This window comes from Glycine soja, chromosome 11 (assembly GCF_004193775.1).
Source record: "Glycine soja cultivar W05 chromosome 11, ASM419377v2, whole genome shotgun sequence".
Taxonomy (NCBI): domain Eukaryota; kingdom Viridiplantae; phylum Streptophyta; class Magnoliopsida; order Fabales; family Fabaceae; genus Glycine; species Glycine soja.
This window is the reverse complement of record NC_041012.1, coordinates 693,132-720,117: the sequence shown is the minus strand read 5'-3', so window position 1 is coordinate 720,117 and position 26,986 is coordinate 693,132. Positions and strand designations below refer to the sequence as shown.

At 32.2% G+C, this 26,986-nt stretch overlaps 3 protein-coding genes across 4 annotated transcripts; 1 reads left to right on the top strand and 2 right to left on the bottom strand.

The window, feature by feature from the left end:
- Positions 1-752: 752 nt before the first annotated feature.
- Positions 753-11,121, bottom strand: LOC114376827 (DNA-directed RNA polymerase III subunit RPC5). Its single transcript, XM_028335121.1, has 13 exons — positions 10,520-11,121; positions 10,363-10,431; positions 10,157-10,264; positions 9,238-9,306; positions 8,408-8,572; positions 7,746-7,796; positions 7,350-7,456; positions 7,194-7,262; positions 6,865-6,913; positions 5,035-5,672; positions 3,645-3,842; positions 3,381-3,501; positions 753-1,115 (listed from the first exon to the last, which is right to left on the bottom strand). The coding sequence occupies exons 1-13, from the start codon at positions 10,898-10,900 to the stop codon at positions 1,047-1,049; spliced, it is 2,094 nt and encodes a 697-aa protein (XP_028190922.1). The 5' UTR covers positions 10,901-11,121; the 3' UTR covers positions 753-1,046.
- Positions 11,122-14,395: 3,274 nt separating this feature from the next.
- LOC114377066 (heat stress transcription factor A-1b-like) lies at positions 14,396-17,922 on the bottom strand. Its single transcript, XM_028335451.1, has 3 exons — positions 17,601-17,922; positions 15,138-16,344; positions 14,396-14,697 (listed from the first exon to the last, which is right to left on the bottom strand). The coding sequence occupies exons 1-2, from the start codon at positions 17,817-17,819 to the stop codon at positions 15,169-15,171; spliced, it is 1,395 nt and encodes a 464-aa protein (XP_028191252.1). The 5' UTR covers positions 17,820-17,922; the 3' UTR covers positions 14,396-14,697; positions 15,138-15,168.
- A 2,515-nt stretch (positions 17,923-20,437) lies between these two features.
- Positions 20,438-24,992, top strand: LOC114375012. 2 transcript variants are annotated; one of them, XM_028332745.1, is made up of 12 exons: positions 20,438-20,712; positions 20,782-20,880; positions 21,168-21,225; positions 21,322-21,402; positions 21,500-21,571; positions 21,662-21,900; positions 21,996-22,067; positions 22,488-22,601; positions 22,686-22,767; positions 22,885-22,931; positions 23,770-23,851; positions 24,610-24,992. In XM_028332745.1, exons 1-12 carry the CDS (start codon positions 20,495-20,497, stop codon positions 24,691-24,693), a joined length of 1,248 nt encoding a protein of 415 aa, XP_028188546.1. In that variant the 5' UTR covers positions 20,438-20,494; the 3' UTR covers positions 24,694-24,992. The 2 variants fall into 2 exon arrangements, with proteins under 2 accessions (XP_028188546.1, XP_028188547.1); XM_028332746.1 differs by having other exon boundaries at positions 20,555-20,712; positions 20,829-20,880.
- Positions 24,993-26,986: the final 1,994 nt, after the last annotated feature.

Genomic DNA, 26,986 nt, shown 5'->3' with positions numbered 1-26,986 from the left:
AACTTGCAATCCGAATCAATTACCTCAAGACGACGTTCTCTATGTTTTCTTTTATGTACAATTGAGTGTTGTTTCAATTAAAATGTGTGTTAGTTAGGTTTTTGATATTTTAAATGACTATCAAAGTTCAATATCAATTTGGGGGAAAGGTAAGATAACATTTTTGAAAAGATGAACAAAAAAAATAACATGAAAGAAAACTATTTTTTTATATGAAGATATTGATACAAGATATTTATCAATTTTACTAATGACTAATTTTCAACCGAGAAGCTGACCGATCATTTTTTTTTATACCATGATATTGGTACAAAATATTCACTAATTTCGTGATAATTAATGTTCGTTGAAAAACTTGATTAATCATGTAAAATCATTTCTTCTAATCACATTTTTTTATCTATAAAACTTAAACCCGAAACCTTACTCAAAAGAACCTAATTCATGACCATTAGGACCAACCACTTGGTAACTAAAATTTCTGACAAAGAAAACAGGGATGGATGGAAAGAATTGATGAAATAATTGTATATGTACTCTTATTTTAATTATGTTTTGTTACATTTTAAAGTTTAAATGACATAATTATATTTTCTTCTGACTTTCTTAATTTTTCTTTCAATCCAAATAATAAAATCTTCATTTTTTCCTAATAAAAAAATAAAATTGGAAAAGAATTGTGCATGCATGGACATCATTTCACGTCCCCCCTTGTATGTACTATGCATACAGCTAAGCTAAGTAAAGAAAAATAGAGAAGAAAATATGATATATAACTTCCATTAATAGCTAACAGGGCAATCTTTGTCCATTCCTGTTTTCTTTCATCTAACTTCTCTACCTTTTTCTTTTGATTCGAACAATAAAAAATATTCTCTTTAAATTTCTTCCTTATCTAAAGCTAAAAAGTTGGAAAAGATTTGAATATTTGAGAATAATGACTATGACCAATAAACTAAACTCTGGTAGTCTCATGAGAAAGCAGAGTATGACTTCCATTCATGAGCAGGTGGGCAGTTCAATCCTCGGGGACCTCGGATCATTGCTTACTTACTTCCATCACCGCTTTTCAAGACCCAAACAGAACCTTTTGACACACATAACTCGCTCATGACCTGAAATTGTTTTAAAGACAGACAAACCAAAAAACCATTAGGATAATAAGCAATAATTAATTGAAACGAAATTGGGAAAACATGATCAAATTTATTAATGATTTTGCAACATTTGTTCCTTCCATGTCAAGATCATTATCTGATTTCAATTAATATGGCTACGCAGGCAACATGGTTTATAGCAATTGATCAAAGTCTGAAGCAACTACTCGTTTTAGGTTGTGTTGAGGTTCCCTTTCCTTGTTTCTACCTTAGTTATTTACATCCTTTCCATGTCCCAGTACTCAATGCTCTATTGTTAACAATAAGTATATAAAACCTTCAATCTCTAATCTTGGTCTTGGTCATTAACAGTCCAAGCGAGCGCGCATAGATGCATGAGTATATGGAATAATGGAATAAAACATTAGCTTTATGCATGCCAATGATAAAAACTTTTTTCAAATTTAATAATGGATCAAAATTCAAAACCCTATTTTGCTGAAGCATTAAATACATTCAACTTGATCAACGGCTCACCATACTGAACAAATTGACCAGCGATTAAGCATGCAAGAATGTCATTATATATAGGCCATTAATCTAATGATACTATGTAAACCGTAAAACTATCAACGGAAGTAATAGATCCTTGAGGTAAACTGTAAAACTATCAAGAGCCCACAAGTTACGTATCCAGAAACAAAAAGCTCAACATCTTCAACTGCAAATATGCAATGTATTATTATCGGTTATCAACTCGACATTGAAAGCAAGGAAAAGCTCTCAACATTGCATATTTGCATATGCCCTATTTGAATAAACTTCTCAATAAGTACTTATAGGAGAAAAAGATAAGATAAAGTGAAATAAGTTTTTCTCATACGTTAAAATTAGCTAATGCAAAAGCTAATTTGCAGAAGCTTGCTCGTTTTGCTTCTCCAAAATCTTATTTTAACTTGCGCATAAGTTAATGTTAACTTACATAGAAGTTTAATTCATTTTATATTTTTATTTTCTTCTCTTATAAGTGTCTATTGAAATGTTTTTTCCAAACAGGGCCATAGCACAATACTACAAAGTTTAAGGACTTAAAATTGCAATTGGATTTGTTAACTATGACATCTGACAAAATCAGCATTTCAGCATAGAGCCTAGAAGAAAATGTACTTCAGAATATTACTACTAGGGAAACCTTGAAAACTTGCTTTAAAATGAAGATGAAGATGAAGATAGGAGCATTGGTGATAATACTAATAGAGATCAGGCTCTAGATTCAGCTACTCTGTTGTAAATACTTCTGACAATTTGAAATCCATTCCCCTAGTCACCACAGATTTCTTGTAGAAAAACAAATTTAGAAACTCCAAAACTCTCTTTAAAGAAAATTCTTTTGCCAGGACTACAGTATTAAATAGAACTAACACAAATTAACAGCTCAATCACGACAATTTTATACATTATGTATTGTTCTAGTTCATAAGCTATTGCACACTTAATGGCAACTTCCTTATGAAACATAGTTTGGGGGATTTTGGCTAGACTTTGGCTGGTTACATTTAAAGGTTTTGGCAATAAGGAGGCAAAAGGCTGAGATAATGTGCAACTTTTGCAGCCCTTTGGTTCATTTGGCTAGAACCGTGTGCTTGCATCTCAAAAACTACCTCACTGCCTCTCAATATGTTATGGGACTTGGCCATGCTTTTGGTCATTCATTGGTGCTTTGCTAATGTTTTATTTTAAGGAAGTTGCCACTTCTGACATGGATAGAGATTGGGCAGTATTGTGCCAGCTTTTTTTTTTGCCTCATTGTCTCAGGAGGATTCCTTATTGCAACGTGCAACAATTGGTCTAGAATAGGAAACGGAATTTCTAGAAATTAGGAGAAAATAAGGAATAGAATAAAGACAAATCAATCAATAAGCCATTTATCTCCTATATGGTCCTGATTCAGAATTTATTCTAATAAAAATGTCCCAAAAACACCTATAAAAGTCTTGCTAATATGACTAATATCTCACAACACTTATCCTATTTTCTTATTTTTGATATAATTACTGCATTTTGGCATAATAACTAGAGTGGAATTATTTATTTAATCTAAGTTTTCAACCATAATAACTAGGGTCAAATTATCTATTCAATCTAAATTTTCATCCATCATGAACATTCATCAAAAGGCTAAGCAGACCTGTGCATGGACCTTAATAAGGGAAACCACTGACAAAATTCAGATAAAAATTAAATAGTATACCATAGCCACCTCATGAAAAAAGATCAAATTACCTTGGTATATTCATTGCTAGCGACCTCCCTACCGAGTTTTCTTCTGGCAGCTTCAAGTATCTCAGCCTTCTTCAGCTTGGCATTGGGTCCACTTCCACAAAGCATATCAATTACAACATCCCTGCAAAGGACCAATACACTCCTCCTGAGCATATATATAACAAATGGAATGTACTACTTGTTTTTAAAATTCTATGACTCCCAAGGAGTGAAAACAATGTCCTCTTTTACTTTTGGGGGTGGGGTGGGGAAGAGAAAAACAACCTGAATGGATCATCGGGTGATGACTTCAGCACATAAGAACCATTGATTTCGCATGCAACTTCACTTATGACAGCCATCAACTCATTATGGGGACCATCAAGACTGTGAGCTGCATCCACAGCCATTTTAGAATCTCCCTTTGAAAGCATAGCTTTGGAAACTGCCATTTCGCGCAATCCTTCGCATATCAATTTGAAGCTGCCAAGATAATTAGAAGAAGCATAAGACAACAGTCACCCAAACAACAAGATAGAAATATAGAACTTCTGTTGGGCCAATTTCACTTTAAGGGAATCTCAATTGGTAGAGATTTTTCCCCTCATGCAATTGCCATCATCCTGACAGAGAGTGATAAAGTAAGTGGTCAGAAAGATGCATATCTCGAGATAAAATTTTCAAAGACTGGCATCAGTGGCATTCCAAACTATCCCAATCTAAAGTGGATTTAATCCAAATAACTACCATGAAGAATTTTGTTTCTAAAGGAAACCACTACAAAAGCTGCTAAAGAAATAATATTTTAGAGAACATGCCCAGCCCATAGCCCCCTATTTCTGCAACACAAATCTCAATTAACAAGATTATCTCTCTACAGATCACTCGCCCATGTCCACCACAAATCCTTCAATATCTTCTCTATCACCTAAAACAGACTGTCTTAAACAAAAATTCCAATTAACAAGACATTGGAATCAGATGTAAAACATTGTTTTATTTTGTTGTTTTTATAAAAGAATATTAGCTCAAAATATTTCTCTATTCCTTGGCAAATACACTAAAAAACCACAGCCATAAACCTGGTTTGACACACTTAAGATGATTCTAGCCATAAGCACCACAGCCCCAGAAATACAGCACAGTTCCTTGGGGCTTTACACTCCCTCCTTTATAGAATTTGTATCAAAATTCTTGACACCATATGGGGCCTAGTTACATGCTCAATGGGTGTTGTGAGCAGACCACATGATCTTAGTGTCTTGCCAAAAATCAGGTTAGGTATATTGCATCTATCATGCCTGCATATCCCCAAATGGATGAATAGCCTAATAAAATATAAAAAAAACTAATAAACTTAAATCTAAAAAATATGTATACAGTCCAGAACATGGGGAATACAACATTTTACAAATCATGTACATAACACGACCATAATACTATAAAGTTAACATAAATCACAAATCTTAGATCAAAAGAGAGAATCGGTATTTTAAAAAAGGGTATGAATACAAAAAGTATTGAGTATTGACAAGATATGAAGCACAAGTGTTGAAATATGAAAGCCTTGTAAAGTGGTATGAGTTAACTACCAATAATGTGCTTCCAAATATTATCTCAACAATCATTTGAAGACAGGAAATCACCAAAAGGATAGATGTTTCTATAACCATACCTGCAAACTTTGTAAGTCTGAAAAAGTTTCTTCAGGGCAATTGGCAGAGCATGTCGGGTTTCATTTGACATGGTCATTTTCGCAGGAGGCACTCTGCCCAGACTTGTTACCCGTTGATCTGAACTTTCTGATTTATGAACCTCAGTGTTCACACCTTGGTTTGCTACAGCATTTTTACCAATTTTACGTTTTCCAACATTCGAAGAAAAACCAGATAACTGTTTTTCCAAACCTTTGAAAAGTTCTTCCTGTTTTTCAACAATATCTGGATAGAGTTTTTTGAATGACTCGTCAGGAAGCTCTCTGAACTTCCAGTAAGGATTTGGTTTTCCAGTAGATTTATCAAGATCATTTCTTTCCACGCCAAATATCTTCAGGCAGTTTCTCACACGATTAACAAGTTCACCTCCTCGAATACTCACATCAGAAAACTGAACTTTCAAACTCTTGCTAAACAATAGTAGGGAATAATCTCTGGCCAAAGTTTCCACACCACCATCAGGATATAGCAATGAACTTTTTGCAGTCCATAGTCCCCACACCAATATTGCATGCTGCTGCAGGAATCCTAGAAGTTCATTCTCGGAATATTCTGGAGCAAAGTGCTTAATAGCACTGAAACGATGAAGTGGACGATCCTATCATAAAGAGCTCTGTTAGACAAGTTATAAAAAGTAGCATACAGAAACATGGTTCACAATAGAATATTACAGCATTATTTGATTTTTGTAGCCTACCCCACCTCCAAAGAAAAGGCTTGGTGGTGGTGGTTGTTATATTACTTGGTTCAGTTGTGACCATAGTTGAGAAAATTAGGCCAGAATCCAGATTGGCCAGTTCAACTAGGAATCAGTTGATAGAGCAAGTTAGGTCTTATCCCTTTTGGAACTGGTTATCAGGAAACAAGTCAGTGTCTTGGTGAACTGTGAAATTGCACATGAACTGGCAAGAACCAACTGGTTCAATTCATAACCAGTTGAATTCTTATATATGAGGGAAAATTATATTTCCCAACCTATGATATACATAACCTCTTGCCAAACCAATGTTATTTTTGATATATATTATGCAAAATCTTAATAAATATCATACACTTTACTGTATTTAAGTTAATAACAATATTTATTTTTATTGATACTATTTATGCATATTTATCTATTTAACTCTTTTTTTTTATTTTGTATGATATAGTCCTTTGATGTTAGTTCAAATTTTTGCATTAATTTATTACGATTGCATGTCAATGTATTAGCAAAAATGAATATATTCAATTCAGTTTATCACCAGTTCAACCACAATTAAATCAATAAACTATGAATCAAGGCCTTTATTAGTTCAATAACCAATCTAATTTTAAAGACATTGGTTGTGACGTGTGTGCCACCACCCAAATATGCAGTTTCATTTTTCTTGTTTATTTCTCTCTATTGTCACGATGTGAGTTACACTTTAACACACAACAAATCCTTTAATAATTAATTATGACACATGTAGATAATGGCATATTGCCTATAACCCTTGTAGCATCCTGGTAAAATATAAACACTTTTCAGTTTTCATATCAAAAGCAAAAACTTCAGTGTTTGACATCTTATCAATGAGCAATCTGGTGCACATGTCCAGGTTATTTGCTGAGAAAAATGTACACTAATAACTTAACAGCTAGCACACACATAAAACACCAGAAGTGAATTGGGAATAGAGAATATCTTGTTAAAAATATGAATGTAGTCAACTATGAACAAGCATAGGAAGTAAGATGAAGAATGTTGTTAGATCTCAATGCCCCTTTCTCATCAACAAAAAGAAATCAAATTCAATGTTACAAACCTCAAGCATTTTCTTAAGACGCTCTTCCACGGGCAATGATAGAAGATACCTAAAATTGCATACACACGTGAATAGTCAAAATTATAAGCCAATAGCAATAGTACAAACCAATAAACAAAATCAATACAGAATTATTAGATCAATAAGCATATTATTGAGAAGTGGGCAGAAACAAGACAGAAAGAACGTAACAAAGATAGACAGAAATGGACACATTTGCAGGTACAAAAGGGAAAAAAGTGAGTCCTACATACAAAAGCTAATTGAATTTTTTAATCAGAACTAAAGGCCAAAAGTTAAATAAATTTGATAATAAAGGAAGACTGTACCTTTTAGAAAGACCTTTTGGTAAATTGTTGCTGCTCCCACCAGGACACAGTGCAGTAACATAATCATACCTTCAATCAAAGATTTACAAACTTAAACAAATTTAGTGATTTACATGTCACATAAGAGTGAAAAAGGACAATAGGACATATTCTTACGCTCTCATTGTGAAGTTTATAGGAGAACTTTCTTGTGTCACCATTTGCTGCAAATATCTAGAGGATATATCACTCTTGCAGCTATGGTACTTTAGAGGAACCCAGCACTGCACATGATATAGAAAAAAAAGATATACAAAGTCACCATTAAGAAATTCTTTTTGCAGAAAATGCAAATATATATATAAAACCCATTATGACTCGAGGCAGGAGAGAATATTTACATGAAAACATTTGACTGAAAAACACACTCAGCCTAAGGATTTATACAGAATAATTATCTAGAAAAATGAATGCAAAATGCAATATATAAGAATAATTAAGCTAATAATTCTATGTCTATTTAAGAAAAAACATCAAATGTAAATTGCATTGCAGTATTAACGACTAGTATACCTCATCACCATCACTCTTTTGCTCAATAATAGAAGGTCCTGTCTGCTTATTCTGCAACAAAAAAGAGAAATCAATTAGCCAATTGGAAATTACCAAATAAGCCTTGACAGAATACAAACAGCAAAAAAAAAAGTACATGATGTAGTGTGTTACTGCAACAAAGACAGCTTGTGAACTAAACCTCTGAAGGGATAATAAAATCTGTGTCTAATTTCAAGCATAGTTGGCCTGGCATAAATGGAACCAAGATGCTAGTGACTAAATATTAAATTTAGCAATTTATAAACAACACAGTCATTGCTCCTATAAGCATGCAACAGAAACCAAACATTTTTCACTTTCACTTTTTGTGGGTGGGCAGGGGTACAATCAGTAATCACCAAGCATGTATGCCTCATGCCTGTAATGGATTTATTAAACCTACATTTAATTGAGATCCAGGTTCTTGCAAAGCAACATAAACTTTGATCCAACTCAAAACACACCATCTAATCATCTATAAATGTACATGAAAAAATATTTCAAGATTGCTAAGACATTAGTGTCATACTGTGGAAATTATAATTCCTGCACCTTCCACTTGTGCAGACTGCAGTCGCTTTTAAATTGCTATAAATATAATAAAATAACAAATATCCATGAATAAAAGAAATAAATGATACCTGCTTCTTTGATGTAGCAACAGACTTCTCTTCATTTGAGCCCTCAATTTTGACAGTAGCATTTGCTCCAGTGGAGGCAGCATTCTTCCGTTTTGAACCACCAGAATTAAGATGTTGTAATGTTGGTCGGAGCTGCACAACTGCATGAACTGGATGCAGGTGTAACTGTAACCAAGAAAAAGACAGGCAAATTTACAATTTTTTTCTAAATTAAAAATCAACGTGAATATCACAAATTCACAATGAAAACAATTCATGAAACCCTCAAACTATTAGAGAATGCTAATATAATCAAGAATAAGTAAATATAAAGCATATCAAGCTATCTGGGTTAATAATGTATGAATCTAACACATAATAACAAACCTGATAAGTGTTTACAAGAGCATGCTCAATTATTTTTCTTCTAAGGTAGTATTCCAAGGTTTTTCTTTTTATGGAAAGGGAGGAGTCAAGTTAATTTCAAGGCATGCTGTGTATTCCTCTTTTCCCCCCTTTTCACTCTTTATTGAATCATACCATGTAAAGTAGTCTTCACTTCATTAGCTTTTCAATGAACTTTTAAATTAAGAAACACATTAAGTAACTGTTCCTACTTTTCTTCAAGACCTGAATAAGATATATGTTATCTAAAAACAAGAAGAAACTCATCCTAAGAAGTATTTTCAGCAAAAGACACTCATCCTAATTCATTGGATTTAGTATTAAATGTTCAATAAATAGAACAATAATCACATGTTGCATTGGCACACCTAATACAATGTTGTTCAAACAATATATCACCTTGAGCTAAATTAAACATCATAAAATAGAATGGGAGACATAATTACCTTATCACCCATAAGAAGCCCAACAGCACATCCATTTGCATGAGATGGCTTCCACGTAGTTGATAAAGTCTGAAGAGAATTAAAAGCAAGGTTGTCAAACTCGAGAGTTTACATAAATTCATGAAAGCTCTGTAAACTCAGACGTTTACTTAAAACTCACAAGGGTTTACTTAATATAAAATAAAATAAAATACTAACAAATAACATAATATTTCAACTCTATAGTAAAGCAAAATAGTAAATTACAATAATAAGGTAAGAAAGTTTGGTGAAGCTAAAGTTATCAAAATAAGTTTATTTTAAATGACAATGGCTTATAATTCCTATAAACACTTTTCGACTCATTTAAATAGCTTCTTGGTGAAGCTAAACTTATCAAAATAAGCTATTTTTAATTCATTTTAAAAAAAATATATGGTCAAATTTATGACATAAGTTCTCATACGGTAAGTGTCTCCAATAAATGTTTAAGTAAGTTATTTATCCAAACACATCCTAAATGTCCTTAGGAAAACTAGCAAAACTAACCAGGCTTGACCTATTTCACACATCATGCATAGCACCAGCAAGTGGAACCAACAAATAAGCATTTTGATGGCTGCTAATTTTAAACAAGTAGCACATATATTATTTATCAGGGAGCACTGATATAATATATTTTGGGATTTGGGAATCAAGACCCCTAAATTGCCAGCATCCAATGAAACGTCTTGAATCTTTCCCATTAAAATATTCAACAGAAATAGACAACTTATCACATATTTAACAAAACACCTCAGTTATTTTACTTTTACTCATTGTAGTTTGAAAGACACAACATGAAAGCACAATTGTTGTATCTATCGCTGATCTTAGAGATAATCAGAGTGTTAACTTAGGAGTATCATTGGGTTAACATGGTAAGAGATAATGAACAAACCTGCTTTGTGATGTTGTATTTGGTGGCAAACTCTTTGTCAATATGGTCCGAGTCAAGATCAATGGATAAATCAATCTCCACTTCTGAAGTTTTAGTCTTCAACCTTACCTATACAAAATAATTAAAAAAGGAAAAAAAAAACACAACACGTACTTAACATAACATGATTCCTTCTTCTTCCTCCAAAAACTATTCAACAAATGTACCTCTTCGCATTGTTCATCCAAATCGTACGGTCGCCAAGAAGGTCTCAAGGGATACTGAAAGACGTATAGCTAAAAGTAACAAAAAAAAATTAGTTTGAAAATAAAAAAAAAACGCAGAATCCATTGAAACAAGCAATGGCGACAGAGAAAGACGGACCTGAGTCTGGGCATCGACAGAAGGAGAGAAGAAGACATCAATTTCGCGCACAACTGTGTCTTCTTCAGGGATATCTTCGTCTATGGGATCGTCTCGAACTGATTCTGGTTCGTCTTCGGCCTCCTCCATTTTGACAGTGGCGTCGAGTTCGGGTTTCGTATGAGTTGGTGGCACTGTTTCGACGCCATCATCTTCATTCTTTTTGACAGTTGCTGCAACGAATTCCTGAGGCTCTGGTTTGGAGATGGGTGGTTGGGGTTCAGGTTTGGGGGGGGCAGGTTCTGATTTTGGTTTAGGTTTGAGCTTTGATGATTTTGGCGCGAACTTGGAGACTCGAGACGTGGCCTTTATCGGCGCTTCTTCTAAGTCGTCAAAGTCCATAACAACAAAATTATTTTCAAAAAAGAACAAGACTAAGGGCGGTGGAGAGCTTAGTTGCTGCTTTCCAGCAGAAGCAGTGGGCAGGGACGGCGATGGCGGCTGAACACGCCAAGGCAGAGGCGGCGGGCGGTGGGCAGCGGAGAGCTTGTGGTGGCAGGTGTCCTTGCGCCTTCCAATATGCGGAGGCAAATTTTACCGATACTGAAATTTATTTTTGTTAACCTAGCATACGACAAACTGTATTTTATAAAAGGAAATTACTGAATGGTACGAATGCTATCTCGCACGAAAACGAAATGATTTTCGTTAATTTAATTTTTAATTTTTTTCATTTAATCTTTTTATGGTGTAATATAACCTAATTAATTCTATCATAACCCACCTGTATGTGGTGCGATAGCACAAATTTATAATAATTAAAAATTATAGTTTATTCAATTTCATACTAACAAATCATATCCAATTACTATATATATCTTTATGCTATTTTCCTGTGGTTATAACGTTGCGAGTCTTGGACCAATTTTTTTTTTTTTTTGAACAAGCCTAGGTCCATGGAGGGGTATGCGGTTTGCGCGGATAATGGATCAATTTTGTTAAACGGCCCGTGGATGATCTGTATTAGGTTTGATTTATGTGACCAAGTCACAAAAGAAAAAGATTAAAATAAAAAAAAACAAAAATATATTAAGATAAATATTTTAAAAATAAAAATAAAAAATTTGAATTAAAAGATGATAAAGATAAAAAAAAATAAGATAAGAAAAGTAAAAGATAACATAAATAAAAGATTAAGATAAAAAAGATAAGTGATATTATTAGGATATGACTTGCTAACAATCTTTCTTTCTGATATTTTCTCGATCTTTTTTTCTTTTAATATATTATTTTCATATTTGTAAACCATAAATAATAAAAATATCAATTCTTATCATTTTAAGTCAAAAATAACTGCTAAATAAATATTTTTAAAGATATTTCAATATATTTTTATTATAAAAAATAACTCATATTTAGCTTGACTTTATTCTAATATTTATTATTATTTTGAGTTTTAGGAAAAGAAGATGAAATGTGGAGAGGGAGAAGGCTAAACTACTACAAATATGAAATCATTTGTTATTGAAGATGATTAAGTTTCTTATTTTAGATTTATTGATTAGATTTTCTTTTGTTAAGACATTATTTATTTTATTAATGTAATTGAGTAATTGTTGAGATTTTATTTAACTTAATTTGATTGTGTTATATTTTTATTGAAATTGAAATTCTCTCAGCGGACTGACGCGTTTGACCTGCGGGGTCCGTGAGGCAGGGCGGGGCGAACCAATTTATTTGATCCATGTAAGAATGCGGGGCAGACCGACTTAATCCACTGTCAATGTAAACTTATGCAGGCGAGCCTTGCGCGGAACGGACTAATCCGCTTAACTATCCCTATTTGTGATCACTTGCACCCATGCTTCCCACTCTTGTTGACAGGGTTCTAGAGGACTCACTACTATGACTTTCATCCCCTTTATCTGCGTTGAAATTATTCACTGCATGAATATGTGCAGTTAAAAATAGAAAGAAAATGTGACTATGTGAGGGAAATTGTAACTGACCAGAAGAGAAGAGCCTTTGACTCTAGACAACAGTTCAATGATTTTTTTCTGCTAGCATTTCTCTATGGAAATTATAGGCAAACAGAAAATAAAATCAGAATCAACTTATTACAATAGACCTCATCATGAGAAAATGAACTTCAACTCTAATAGCTCTAATTAGTTTTTTACTGACAATTTAATTAATTGATTATGTTTAGACAGTTTAAAGAAACTTGTATATATACAACAACTATTGCATATCAAAAAAATTAGATCTCATATATACATAAAGATTCAAAATAAGAGACAACTAAGGAACTCTTCTTTGATTGCAGGGATCAAGATGGCCTTAGAACCATGTGTGATGGCTTGAACAATAAACTCCAACAGTTAAACTCAACTACAATTCTCCAATTGTAACAGCAACAGTTTTGCATTCGTTACATGGACATGTTTGACTTGAATGAAAGGAAATATATTTTTAGATATAAGCTTATATCTAAATATGACAAATATAATCACCAAATCATAAGGATAATATCTTAATTTTAAAATCAAAGAACTAAAATTACAGATTGTATAAAATTGGAAGAATAAAATTGTATTTTAACAAAATCAAAAATTCATAAGCCTCAAAGCTAAGGAGTACTTAATTCACGAGGAAGAATAATTTACAAGAAATCACAAAACATTGAATAATTATGCTGAAAAATAATAAGTGTGAAGAGAAATGGAGATGAATATTTTTTTTATGAAAGTGTGGAAAGAAAATTATATTTGACTTACCAGATAAAATATATATAATATTAATATAAAACATAACACATTTGGATGAATGCTTTTTTATATAAGCAAATAGGGAAATTTATAAACTATAATTAATTTGAGAGGATGAACATGTAGACTGAATATTTAACTTAGAAGTTTGTCCCAAAGTGTTCATCTATTCTGTTGCCGACTGCAGATAATTTCTGCAACAGAATTTTTAGTGTTCAAATTTCGTTGGTAAAATCGGATTTCCTGGGAAGATGTATTTTAGTAGAAAGTTTAATGACTGACAGCCTGACATCGCCACTGGTTATATTGTACCGACCATGGTCCAGAATTCGAGATTCCTTTTGTACAACTAAGAGTTGATTTTCAATATATTACTTAAAATTTTGGATCTACCAAAGAACTATAAAAAATTCCAACTTTATTTTTAAATTAAAATAATTTTATATAATACAAATTATCTATCATAAATTTAATATGATTACATGTTAAAAATTTTAACAATAAGTTTTAGTTATATAAACTAAACATTTATTATGTGTATTGTACAAGTTAAAATATTAACTTTTATTAAATAAATAAGTTATTAAATTTTTAATTTTTAATGATAAAACTTCTTTAAAAAGACCAATCAAGACGAGGCGTGTAGTCATGTATAAGGTAGACTAGACTTTTATTATCAAAAGGTGAAAGTATTTGAAGCAGCAATGTTATTCTATACGAAAACAGATAGCAAGAAATACAATAACTTTAAATACGGATCAATGGTATGTCACTTAAAAATTTAAGAAAATATATAAATTGATTTGGACGAAAATCAACCTAAAATACAAAAACCAGTTGCACTTGAAGTTGGATTAATCAAATTCCTTTGACTGGAACCTTTCAAATGGAGAACACTGTACAGTTGAGAAAAAACCGACCCTTGGAAGACACATTATTTACTATTTGTTGTCTTTCCATAATACATGTTCCACCAAAACACACCATTGCTCAAGAACTCTGTTGTCTCATTGTCTGTATTGCCGTTAGATAGATAGAAAGCTCAATCATGAATCATTGTTATATTAAATGTAATTCTTTTCCCTATTTTTATTTAATTGGGTTAACCTGTGCTTCAGTAATTCAAGAGTTAATAAAAGGCTGAAGATAAGTTATGATCCAATTATACGGAACACCCCCACAAAAATATCACACCAGCAAGCTAGCATTGGAAACGGGGGCAGAGTTATTAAAATTCAAAATACATGATGGGGGATATATGAAGTTTCGTGAACTTTATGTTTTTAAGCCCCCCAAAATGACAAACTAAACACAAGGCATTACAAGCCTATAAAAGCACGGATAAAATTGTTGGATGATATCTGTCACTGTCAGGTTTCTTTGTTGTATAAGTAAGATGGCTTTGTCTGTTCAGCAGCAAAGGACCTCAACCTGTGTAGGAATCATCAACAGAAAAACATTGGTAACTAAAACATTATACTGCCCAACTTCATCTCCTCTGAATTGAGAGATAATTATATGCCAATGCATGTATGACATTTTAAGAACAACGAAAGAAAGCATATAACTCTCATTCTTCTTGATACCTCATTGTAAGTTGTAACAACACAATTCGGAAGCACATATGTAGTAAATTTCTATCTTATTATGTGTATGTAAGTTTATAATACATCAGACATTTTCGTAGACATTCACTGTAATTGTTTTAAACACTCCTGATTTACTGCCTCACTGTTCTCACTCTTTAATGACAGCAATTGGGTATGATGACAATGACAGGAGATTTTACACTTGTTTCAGTTCAGGGAACTATGAGAGTCAGTATGCTTATAAAGTTATGTATAAGTGAGGCTGCAAGCTAAAAAGTTTACCTTCAGTTGCGAGTAACATATATACACACAATTAGTAATCCAATGCATGTAGTCCCATCTGTTGAGTAAGATGGTCAACATGTAGTATCTTATCAAAATTTTCCTGCTTATTTTCCATTTCTGAAGGCAAACCCTGATCATCAGTCAAACCACATCCTAGAGAGCTACATTTAGTTTCCTCTGTGCCTTCTGTAAGTGGGCTTGGCCTTAAAAGAAGTTCCCAGAATTCATCACTGATTTCTGGGAGTTTAGAAATTCCATCTGTGTCAGGTGAAAAATGATTAGCTTCATCTGCCTCATCTAAAACAGTTGACATCATATCTATCTCCCCCATGTTCCTAGTATCAGCCCCCATAACATTCAGATCATGATTCAATAAACTGCTTTCTGTCTCCATCCCTTGATTTCTACAGAAACCCAAAACAGCAGGCGAAGACTGCAACTCAGATATGTTACTGGGCATACAATTGAGAGGAAACTGTGATCCTACTTCCATAGATGTCAGCTCAGATATAGGTGGAACCATCACATTAGAAACCTGAGTGGATGAACTACTGCTATCTGATGCAATGGCAGAAGGAACATCATCAATAAGGAAAACATCAGGGCTCTTAATTGATGATTGTGTTGTAGAATTGTTTATTTGCAATATCTGGAGAAATAATGCTTTTGCAGCCTCATTTATGGAACTCTGATACTTGACAGTGTGTCCTTCAAGAGAACTATGGAGATCCTTGGTGGCTAAACTATCTTCTTCTTGTCGCTGGAGCCTCCTCTTTTTATTGCTCCCAGGGATATGTTTACTACTTTCATTCTGCTGCTGAACAAATTGAGCTATGAAGCATGGGCTCTGCATAGCCTTTGCCAGGAATGACATCATTTGCTGCTGACGCTGCTCCATTGACTGCACACGTTGCCCAACATTTTTCAATTGGTTATCAGTCCCTTGCTGTTTCTGTCTCAACCTAACAAGTTCCTGCATAAGAACATTCTTATCCCTTTTCAGTCTTTCCACCTCTTCCTCAAACCCAAATTTCCCCACTTCAACACATGCTCTAACAGCTGATTTATGCACTTGAGATGGTTGTTGACTACCATTTACATGAGCAGATTTCCGCCTACTGATACTTTTTAAAAGTTGTTTTTCACCTCTTAAAAATCCTTCATTTGCAAATTCCCATCGATCTGGGTCAACCTTTCTGAAACCCTGTTTGTCAATCAAAAGGAGTAACAAATTAAGAGAAGAAAAATGTGTGAACTGTACAACTAATCCAGCTTGATAAAACTAAATGTAATGCTAATAATGCATGAAGAGGAGATGGCATGTTAAACAATATTCTCTGTAAGTGTATGAGATACAGGTAAATATTCTTAGATAGCAATAGACTAGATTTTGTGATAATTAATTAACCCTTTGAGAAGTGCCAACCAGGGGACCTATATTTGCCATAACCTATGACCATATTATATCATTCCAACAATTTTCCTACAGCACAATACCAAAGGTTGTCTTTAATCACGAGTTCCTAATAATATCCTGCGACGCCTTTTCAATCACCCTACCCTAGGCCTAAAGTTACCACAATCACAATCACTTTCAATGAAAGATAAATTTTGTACACTATAGCACCAGCTAAATGTATCCATGTTTTTTGTAGTCTTTCATTCTGGACTATACCATTGTTTGTGTATATTAATAACAGAACTTACAGATGATATGGACTCTGTTTAAGAAACTATTCTCGTTAACCAAATCGGAAGCAAAGCAAGAGGACCTACAACTATTAGTGAGTAACATAAATTTTTCAGCTTAAGCAACGTATCTTACAACCAAACACCTAGCATAGGCAGTTTCAATCATGGTGCGGACAAGCTGAAAATCACATTAACTAATATATAAAAACCACGATTTAAACATGTAGTTTTCTCATGATCAATACTGACCTTACCGGACTTCAACTCCTAAACAACTAAATCCCAGTGCAGAAACAGGGGAAAATCGAAAGCATTTTTATCAAAGGTCATCAATCTCGGTTTCCTCATACACGAATTGGTATATTTGAACCTATATAACAAGAGACAAACAAATAAAAGAAAAGTTTTGAGTTCACTTTGCTAATTTACTATGCAAACTCAGATCTAACAGAAATTTTGCAAAATTTACTAAAGTCGAGCATACCCAATGAAGGTGTAATACTGACCTGCAAATTCGAGATTCATAATACCAATCAATGAGACGCCACAGAATTGAAAGGTAGACTGTGCTACATCGAATCGAATCGAATCGAATGGAATGAAATAAAACAACAACAACAACAACAAAAAGATAGGGCTTCCCATTATAAAGCACGACAGATATAAACCCAGTCGAAAAGAACAGCAATCCCTCCTTTAAGAGGGGTTTTGCATAAGCAAAAGGCAATAATAAGATAAGATGGGAGAAAAAAGTGATGTGATGCCCACATAAGTATTCAACTGTCTGACGAAGCTGGAGAAGTTGTTGTGCTTAAAATGTTTGGGCAAGATGTCTGTGGTGAATTGGGGAACGTTCCAAACAACGAAGGTGTTGTTGTTTTTGCCCCACGACACCACCGAGTCGGTGGAAGGATCATCGACCATGTCGTATGTCTTGCTCAGAAACGGTGCCACACAAACACTACCATTCCTCGATGCTCCCTCCATAAACCCCTAATTTTAGGTTTTTGCTGCTTTATCGCTCAGAGAAGAAGGAAGAAGAAGCAGAAGATAAGAGGAAAGTATCACACGCTGAAACGTAATGGTTTCAACTTCCCTCTTCTTGTTTATTTATTTACTCTATTTTCATATAAAATTAAAATTTATAACGAATACATAAATGGTAATAAAAATTATAATGAATGGATATCGTTAAAAATATATATGTTGTATTATGGATTAAAAATAATTTAAATTCATTTAATTAGAATCTAACATATAAAAGTTGTGACTTATTACAAAAATTAAATTTAAAGAAAATGAAGAATGAGGATACAAAATAAGTATATCTAAGCGTTACTTATTTAATGCAAACTTATTTTCATTGTATACTTTTAAAAATATTGAAATTTAATTTAAAATAAAAATATAATAAATTAAAAATGATTAATATTAAATCAAAAAAATATTTATGTCTTAAAAACAAATCAATTCCTAATTATTTTAATTATATACAAATGATAAAAGTTATATATAATAGATTTTCAAATGATTTGTGTCTTTGTGTTTAAAGCTTTAAATAATGTGTTATGTAAACACAAATTGTTATAGTATTTAAGTATTGCATTTAGGATCTTCATGCAAAATTTTATTTTGTAAAAATATTGTCTTGTAATCTTTCGAAGTTCTATAGAGAATAAATATAATATAAGATATGAAAGTGTTAATCTTCATCCTTTTTGGTATGAAAATTTATTATACTTAAAGATGTAACTTTACCTTAAATAAATTATTTATTGTGATAAGTAATCAGAAAATAGAGTTTATATTGTAAGAATAAAAAATGACAATGAAAAATATTTTAAATTTTTCAAGTTACTATAAGTTTGTGAGTTTTCAAAATCTAAACGCAATTTTAGTGGTAAACCTGTTATATTATTCTCTTTATTTTTTTAATTCTTTTTAAGTGTCTTGAGGTTTGAATTTGTTTTTATATATTATATTTTTTTTTTGTTTTTTTTTGTGAAAATCGTTTCATCATCTTCTGATCAAGTTTTTCACATATCTTATTACCTATTTTAAGCAAAACTCATATCAGATGAAAACTCATGTTTTGTTTAAGAAATGATTAAAATTTCTAAAATACAATTTAACCCCCCTCTTGTATTATTTATCTATATAATTGAAGACTATAAAAATTAAATATACAAATTAAAGTAATCTTCTAATAACAAGCAGTATTGTCAAATAGTAAAGAACATAATTTTCAATGAAACAAGCAATATTACCAAATAATAAAGAACATGATTTTGAAAATATTATTGTTTAAGTCCATTAGGATGAACGAGAAGATAATGCATGAAAGAACTATTATGACTTTAAATACATGGAAAAAATTATATTAATTTTATTTTTCTTTATAAAAGAATTATCATTTTTTATTATATTTATCATTCAATCTTAAAATTAATTAGTTTCCAAAAATCCATCGATCCTTCCAATTTTTTTTTTTAATTTATGATATAAATTCGTTAGTAAATTACGTCCATATTTTTTTAAAAAAAGTCTTGTAAATCATAATATTTCTGTCAAAATAATCTTTTTGTTAGTCCAATTTTAGGTTAGGTTTCTTAAAAAAAAAAAAAAGCTAGGTTGGGATAAATTAAGATTATATAATAAAGGTTAAATTACTTATTTAGTCCCTATAATTTCACTATTCTTATCTTTAGTTTGAAAGTGAATTTTTAGTCCTATAGTTTTAATTTTATAGTTTGAAAGTGATATTTTTATTCCTTATACTTTATATTTTAATTCCATTTTAGTAACATCAAAATATATGTGTAATATTATCAATTACAATTAACTACCAAAATATTAATAAATAATTTGTAGTTAATTTATCGTAAGATAATTTGTAATAAAAAAATAATAATTTATAACTATTTTTTTATAGTAAAGACTAAAAGGTAATTAAAATACAAATTATAGAAACTAAAAATATCATTTTTTTTATTACAGGGACTACAAAAGAATTAAAATACAACATTTTTAAACTAGACTAAAAAAGAATTAAGATGTAAACGATAAGGTCTAAAAAAGTCACTGTCAAACTATAAAGACTAAAAATATAAGAATCATGAAATTATAAGGATAAATAAATAATTTAACCTATAAAAAATTAACATTTAATATTTTAATAAATAAAAATAATTTATTTAATTTTTACTTTAAGTAAAATACTATTAGGACAATAATTAATGTAATTTGAGTGAGATTAATTTTGATAAACTATATTTAAAAGATATCCGTGATCTATATGCCAAGCAAAACAAACAAGATTATATATATATATATATATATTTTTTTTTTATATTCAACTATTGATTTCAATTTAAAAAATTTAATCCCGTTAACTCGAATATAAAGAATAAAGAATTGGTAAATTTACAAAGAAATATAAATTATTTAGAATTAAAAATATTTAATTATACTCTTAGCGTTCATAATTGAACATTATAAAACTAATTGTTCATCGATTTTTTGTTGATAAAATCTTCATCCAAAACTTTATTCAATAATTAAGAAAAAATACAATAAAAGTAGGATAAAACATTGCATTTGAGTTTATTGACAGGAAGCTAAGTCCTTCTTATCCATTTGGCGCTGTATTCTTCTTCACAGGCATGGTTGTGGTGGTTCCTCTTGATTGCCTCTCTTTTCAGCATTGTCTTCGCAATCGCACAACCCATTTGCCCCTCTCCTCCAGATTCACCACCACCACCACCACCTCTCTCTGCTTCCACTCTCCCATAATTCAAGCCAAGTTGCCTTTTTTCACCAATTCCGACTCCTTTCAAGTGGGTCGACCCATTGGCACTTATGGCTTCATCAACGTCACCAGGTATATGACCCTCTTTGCATAAACTTATCCATAATAAGAAGATAAAATGATTTATTTTTTTTTACCCAGCTACTCTGCCTTTCCCTCTGGGCCTGGCACTGACTATTCTCTTGAAGACTTGGGAGGACTGAAGACTCAAGATGTTGGAGAAGGCAATGTCAAAATCAGGTAGGCAATGTAAATAATTCAACGTGATTTCCAGTATTCGCTTTTCCTTGTATTTACACATTCAACAAACTCTGAACTGTTCCATGAAGATTGGATGACTCATGTTTTGTAGTTTTAATCAAGTAAATCAGACTTAAAGGCCTATCTTTATCCAATGGTTTCATATGCACTGACTGTGTGAATGCGTGAGAAAAGGCGACTACACTGAATCCATTTGGGATGTGGTTTGCCCCTTTTGGATGCCATAATGATAATACATACTCATGGGACTTCTGTTTGTGTTGCAGGCTCTACGAAGGGAGGGTTTCTCGGGGTCCACTTACTGGAACTCCGGTAACTTTTAAGGTAGTAAGTAGTATCATAATCTACCTCTTCATTTGCTCATGTTAATGTGCTTGCTGTGTATTGATCATAGAAAACTCTTAACAAATGACATTGAAGGTTTATCCTGGAAGGCGAGCTGGGGGAGTCGTGGCTGATGCACTCGCTGCAAATGAGTTGAATACACACTTGTTTCTTCAGGTGAGATAACTGGATACATCCATCACTTTCTACATAATTTATTCGTTTAATATCAATTCAGTATTTTCTTGTTGCTGGTTTACATGTTTTCTTACAGAGCAGTTCTAAAGGTATTGGTCAGAATCTTGTGCTGCTTGTAGGTGGGTTTGAAACAACGACTGGAGAGCAGGTTTGTTCTGTGAAATTAACATAATTTCTTTCACATCACATGCCTTGCCCCCAATTCTGTTGATTACTTAGAGCAACGTGTTTGATCCAGTGGCTTGCATTTCGTGATGATGGGAAATATAACGCTGCAGACTATGCAAAACTTGCAAGTGAGAGGGTATCGAGAGATCGAGAAGGGTCATCCTGGAATCCCTTTGAGCAAGGACTGACAACCAAAAGGAGACAAAATTTTATCATAAAGATGCTCCAAGGTGTCATGAAGGGTCTAGCTTACTTGCATGACCACGATAGGTTGCACCAGAGTCTAGGACCGTTTTCTGTGGTTCTCAAGTATGCAACTAGAAAATATTTGATTTTGTTCAAGATTTTTCATTCGTCTTATACCTTCTCATCCTACCTTTAATGTGTTTGTCATATGATTGCAGCACAATTTCAGAAAGAGAAGGTTCTTATTTGATTCCAAGACTCCGAGATCTAGCATTTTCTGTTAATGTCAGGTAAGGTAATGGTTTGCTGAGCTATTTTGTCTTGAATTAACATGTTATTAATACATTGATAAATATTTCTTATGCATATGGCCTGGAAAATGTTATCTTTCGTCTCTCTCTCTCTTTTAATTTTATCTAAATGTTTTTATCTTTCTGTGAACTTTGATTTTTGTGTGTAATATGTTGCCCTGCTTATTGGCAATCATTGGTGTACTCTACATTTTATTTTATTTTTTACATTTTTTTCTTATTGTGTGTATTTTCTATTTCTAGATTTCTGAGATAGTCTATTTACTATTTAGCTAGGTTGGGTTTCACTCTGAGGCCAGCACTCAAAATTGCTGCTTTATTGCTTTATGCTAACATTCTACCTACAAGCTGAAGCAGGTTACAACATAAATAGCATTACATATACTTCCATCATTGCAGGTACACAGAACTAGATGATTCGGGACAACTTGTGGAGGGGCTTTGGAGAAGAGCAACAGGTGCTGGTGCATTCACACAAATGGAGAAAAGAGCTTTTGGAATAGCTGATGACATGTAACTTGTCAAAACTTGGGTCAATGCAGAAGTTTGTTTCAGCATCTTTTTCAGATTATATATTTCTTTTGAGTTCCAATGCAGATATGAAGCAGGTCTTTTTTTTGCATACATGGCTTTTGTTCCATTTTGTGAGGCTGGTGTAATGGATAGCCTTTCCTTGCAAGTAAGCTGTGCTGCCAATATGATTTCATCTTTGATAGCTGATAATTCTTTTCTGTGAAAGTCTTCCTTCTTGTAAGACAATATCTTCACTGAAGTTTTTGTTGGCCATGAAATTTAGAGGCTTTTGGAGAACACTTTCCAACTTGATCTTGAAGCAACACGAGAGTATGTAATCTTTTAGTTTAATTTCTGGTTTAGTCTTGTTGGAGACTCACAAAGCAGACATACGTTATAATGATATTTTATAATCTAATCTTTCCATTGTGTTGAGGTATACTTATTATGGGGATGAGTTATTCATAAGAAGAACAAATAGCTGAACTAAAGACTTAAAGGGGGTGTTTAGGAATTTTGAAAACTAGTTAATAATAATGGTAAATGATGGAACCAATTATATAAGTCCATATCTAACAAACCAGTACAAATTGGCTTAGTTTGGTTCAAAACTAATTTCAATACTGGATTCATTTTATATAAATGTGATGATTTTGTTTATCTATATTCTAAAAACTTAGCTTGTTTAATGCTTGTTGTTCATGCAGGCTACAGTTATATCTCATCTAAATTATCTAATGACTATCCTTAAATTTAGCTTATAGAGGGAAAAAAGTGAATGGAAAGGAAAAAAAGAGAGTATTGGAAAAAAAAAGCAACTTTGAGATGATTTTTGTTTTAGAACTAATGCATGCCAGTGATGTCCTGTCTAGTGGGATTAGGGGTGCCATTCCATTTGTACCTTTATTCATCCAAAAAAGTTTTATCTACAAATTTGTTTACAGAAGAATCAGTTTTTTTTTAAAAAACTATGTAGTTTCCAAATACCCTGTATTTAAACCTCACCCGCCTGCAATTAGATATGTTGTTTTTAAAAGTTCCCAAACTAGATTTGCACTTTATTCAGCATGACTAAACCCTGAAGAAAAATCTGTCTACTGAAAGTGTATATTTATGTTTTATCAGGTCATTGCTTTTATCTCATTTTATTTTATTCCTCCTTCGGCAGGTATTGTCTAGCAGATGACAGATTAGTAAACGCTGTCGAGTTCCTGGATCTAGGCGATGGCGCTGGTTGGGAGTTACTTCAGGTATTTATATGTCTGTTAGTATGGGCAACTATTATTGAATAGCTTTGAGGGAGCGAGTGTTACAGTACTTGGCAGATTTACAAAGTATTTGAGGGTTGCCATATTTTAATTTTTTGTAAGAAAGATCTCTAAAGTTGTTCACGGAAAATCAGTTCTAGGGGTAACTGTTTTCTCATGACAAGAGTTTGTTATTATTAAAAAGATGAATTTAGCATAAAAAAACGAATTTAATTTAAATATTTGTAAAGGTTTTTTAGAGTGTCATCTAATTGTAATCTATTATTTTTTATAATATTGTTGACTTTTATAATAACTATTTTAAAAGTTATTTCATCATGCTATTTTTTAATCAGTTGATGGTGTAGAAATCTTATACTGACGATGCGTAAAAATTAAACTCATGTAATAATGCCTTTTCTGCTAGTGTCTTTTGGTTAAAAAAAACATGTTGTCATTACTACTTCAATCAATTCAAGTGTGAATTGGTCTTGTTCTAAAAAACTTCTCCATAGATACTTATAAGAGAAAAACATAAGAAAGTAAAATAAATTGAACTTCTTTTATAAGCTAAGATCAACTTATACACTTACCTTTTATAGAAACTATCTCATTTAACTTCTCTAATAGCTGAGATACATGAGTTAATTTTAGCTTTGAGAAAAGCTGAATTCATTTTGTCTTCTTATCTTATTTTCTTACAAGTGTTTATGGAGAACTATATCCAAACAAGTTCATGCTGTTGTTCTCTTGATTTCCAGGCAATGCTTAATGCTGACTTTCGAAAAAGACCAACTGCTGAGGCTGTCCTCAATCATCGGTTTATGACTGGGGCAGTCCTTTGAATTTCAAGGTCAAAGAACATAGTTGTTTGTGGCTTTTATGAAATATCTAGCACATGGCTCACTACATAATGTAAATTTGTTTATCAGTTTCCATGACTTATTTAGGATTTTTGGTATGCAATAATTTATCGTCATTTGTTATTTAGAAAAAAATATTCTATTTTGGATTATCTTATTGCAGCTTAGAATAGGAGTAATTTGTTAGGGTGTTTGGCCGTATTAGGTCAATAAATAGGCCTTTAATGTATATATTTGAGTTTTTTTTATTATCATATAATATTGAGCTTTCTTCATTAAAATAGAATATGATCTTTAAATTGGAGGAACACTACCCTAAAGAAGTGTTTTGGGTTTAGCAGGAAAATGCTATACTAAATTGTCCTATATTAAATTTGGTATTGAGAGCTTGATTTCAAATTCTCCACTTTCATATTCTTCCCAAATCTCAAGATTTGTGCATTTTGAGACCAATGAACTTTTTTTTCTGAAACAAACAGCTCATATCATTTCATTAGTAATGACACTTTGAATACAATATGGTATGTAATCAAGAGCTTGGGGACCAGCATGAAATTGAGTTATCTGAGCTAAAACATGAGCAACACAATTGACTTGGCTTCTAATAGACGTTATCTAAGTAGTTTGGAAACAAAAATAACTTTTTTTTTTTTGCATAAGTGAATAATGCAAGATAACTCAGAAAGAGCTGTACAGTGACCTTTGATCATATCCATTACCTCTTTACAATCTGTTTCTATAATGGCCCTATGAACACCCAAAACTCCCTAACCAGGTAATAGCCTCTAACAATGCTAAAGCTTCAACCTCAACAGGGCGCAAATTACCAACAAAGGGAACAGATGAAGGAGCCCATATCATGACGAATACACAGCAGCATCCACGTTGCACTTAATCACTCCAAAAGGAGGCTTTTGCCATCTGACAGACCTGCAAGGAACCTGACAATGAATGGTAATTTTCTGGTGAGCTTTATTCCAATCAGCAAGCACTTGGGAAGCTCTTTGAGTAATCACATCAGAATTCCTGATGACAGAATGGCAACCAACAAAACAAAGCCACTCATTCTCCAAATTTTTGTTTCACAAAAACTGCATATTCTATTTAAGGGTGTTAAAATTTACCAATTCCGGTATACCACATAGCAGCACGTCATTGAAAACTATTCTAAAATCCCACATTTCAGACTTAATATATCATCATTACCAATCACACCATACCTTACCATCACATGTCGTTGACTAGCCCTCAGGTAATCGTGTTTGTTACATTATTATACTTGACTGCTACTCCGAGCATAACCTCCAGGTTAAAAAAAAGAATTTGTTCTTATAATTCTTATCTTTAAAGTTTGTAGCCGAGGATGTTATGGGGACGTTTGGTAGATGATTTTTTTTACATGAATCTTTGAGGGAGAAATTATGATTTTCATGTTTGGTATGCAATTAATAAAAATAAGATTGTCAGGAAATTATAATTTCAAAAATTAATTTTAACTCATTTTCCTGTAAAAATATTCCCAATAGACTTAGGAATTCAACTTTGCCAAGTGAAGGAAAAGTTAGTCAATGTTATCGGACTAGTTATTGATTCGGTAAGGGAACTGGTTCATTGAGTAGGGGTCAACACCGAGTCACTAGTTGATTCACGTGACCAGATTTATTTTTAAAAAAATCTAAATAATTTTGTAACATTTAACTTTGTACACTTAAGATTTAAAGTTTAATAAAATTTAACATATAGAAGCATATTTATGGATTTGTTTAAAATTTTTAACATGTAACATATTTTTTCATAATTCAGTATAAATAATATTAATTAAATTTAAATTATACATCATTGTTGTACAATGATAAACATAATTAGAAAATGACAATAACTTTATCATCTTAAATTTCAAGATGCAGTTATGTCTGATAAAAAAAAATAAGCAAGTATATAAACAACACAAGTGTGAGGTATAAATTAATTTTTTAAAATATGAATAATGTTGTTTAACTCTTAAACCCGCCGAGTCAACCAGGTTGCATGTGTAACCAATCTAATAAGTGATTCAGATTGGTTAGGTGTTCGATTCCAAGACCAATGGGTTGACTTGGCTGGTCCGAGTCGGGTCCAATAATTATAATTTTAGTTATGTATTGTATACAAACATTTAATTACTATAAAACATATTAAGACTAAGGAAATGTATCTTACTCGTTTCTAGAAATTGTGATTCCCAAGTATCGACTTCTAGAAATCATGATTTTCGTGTGTGAAAAAACTTATCTCT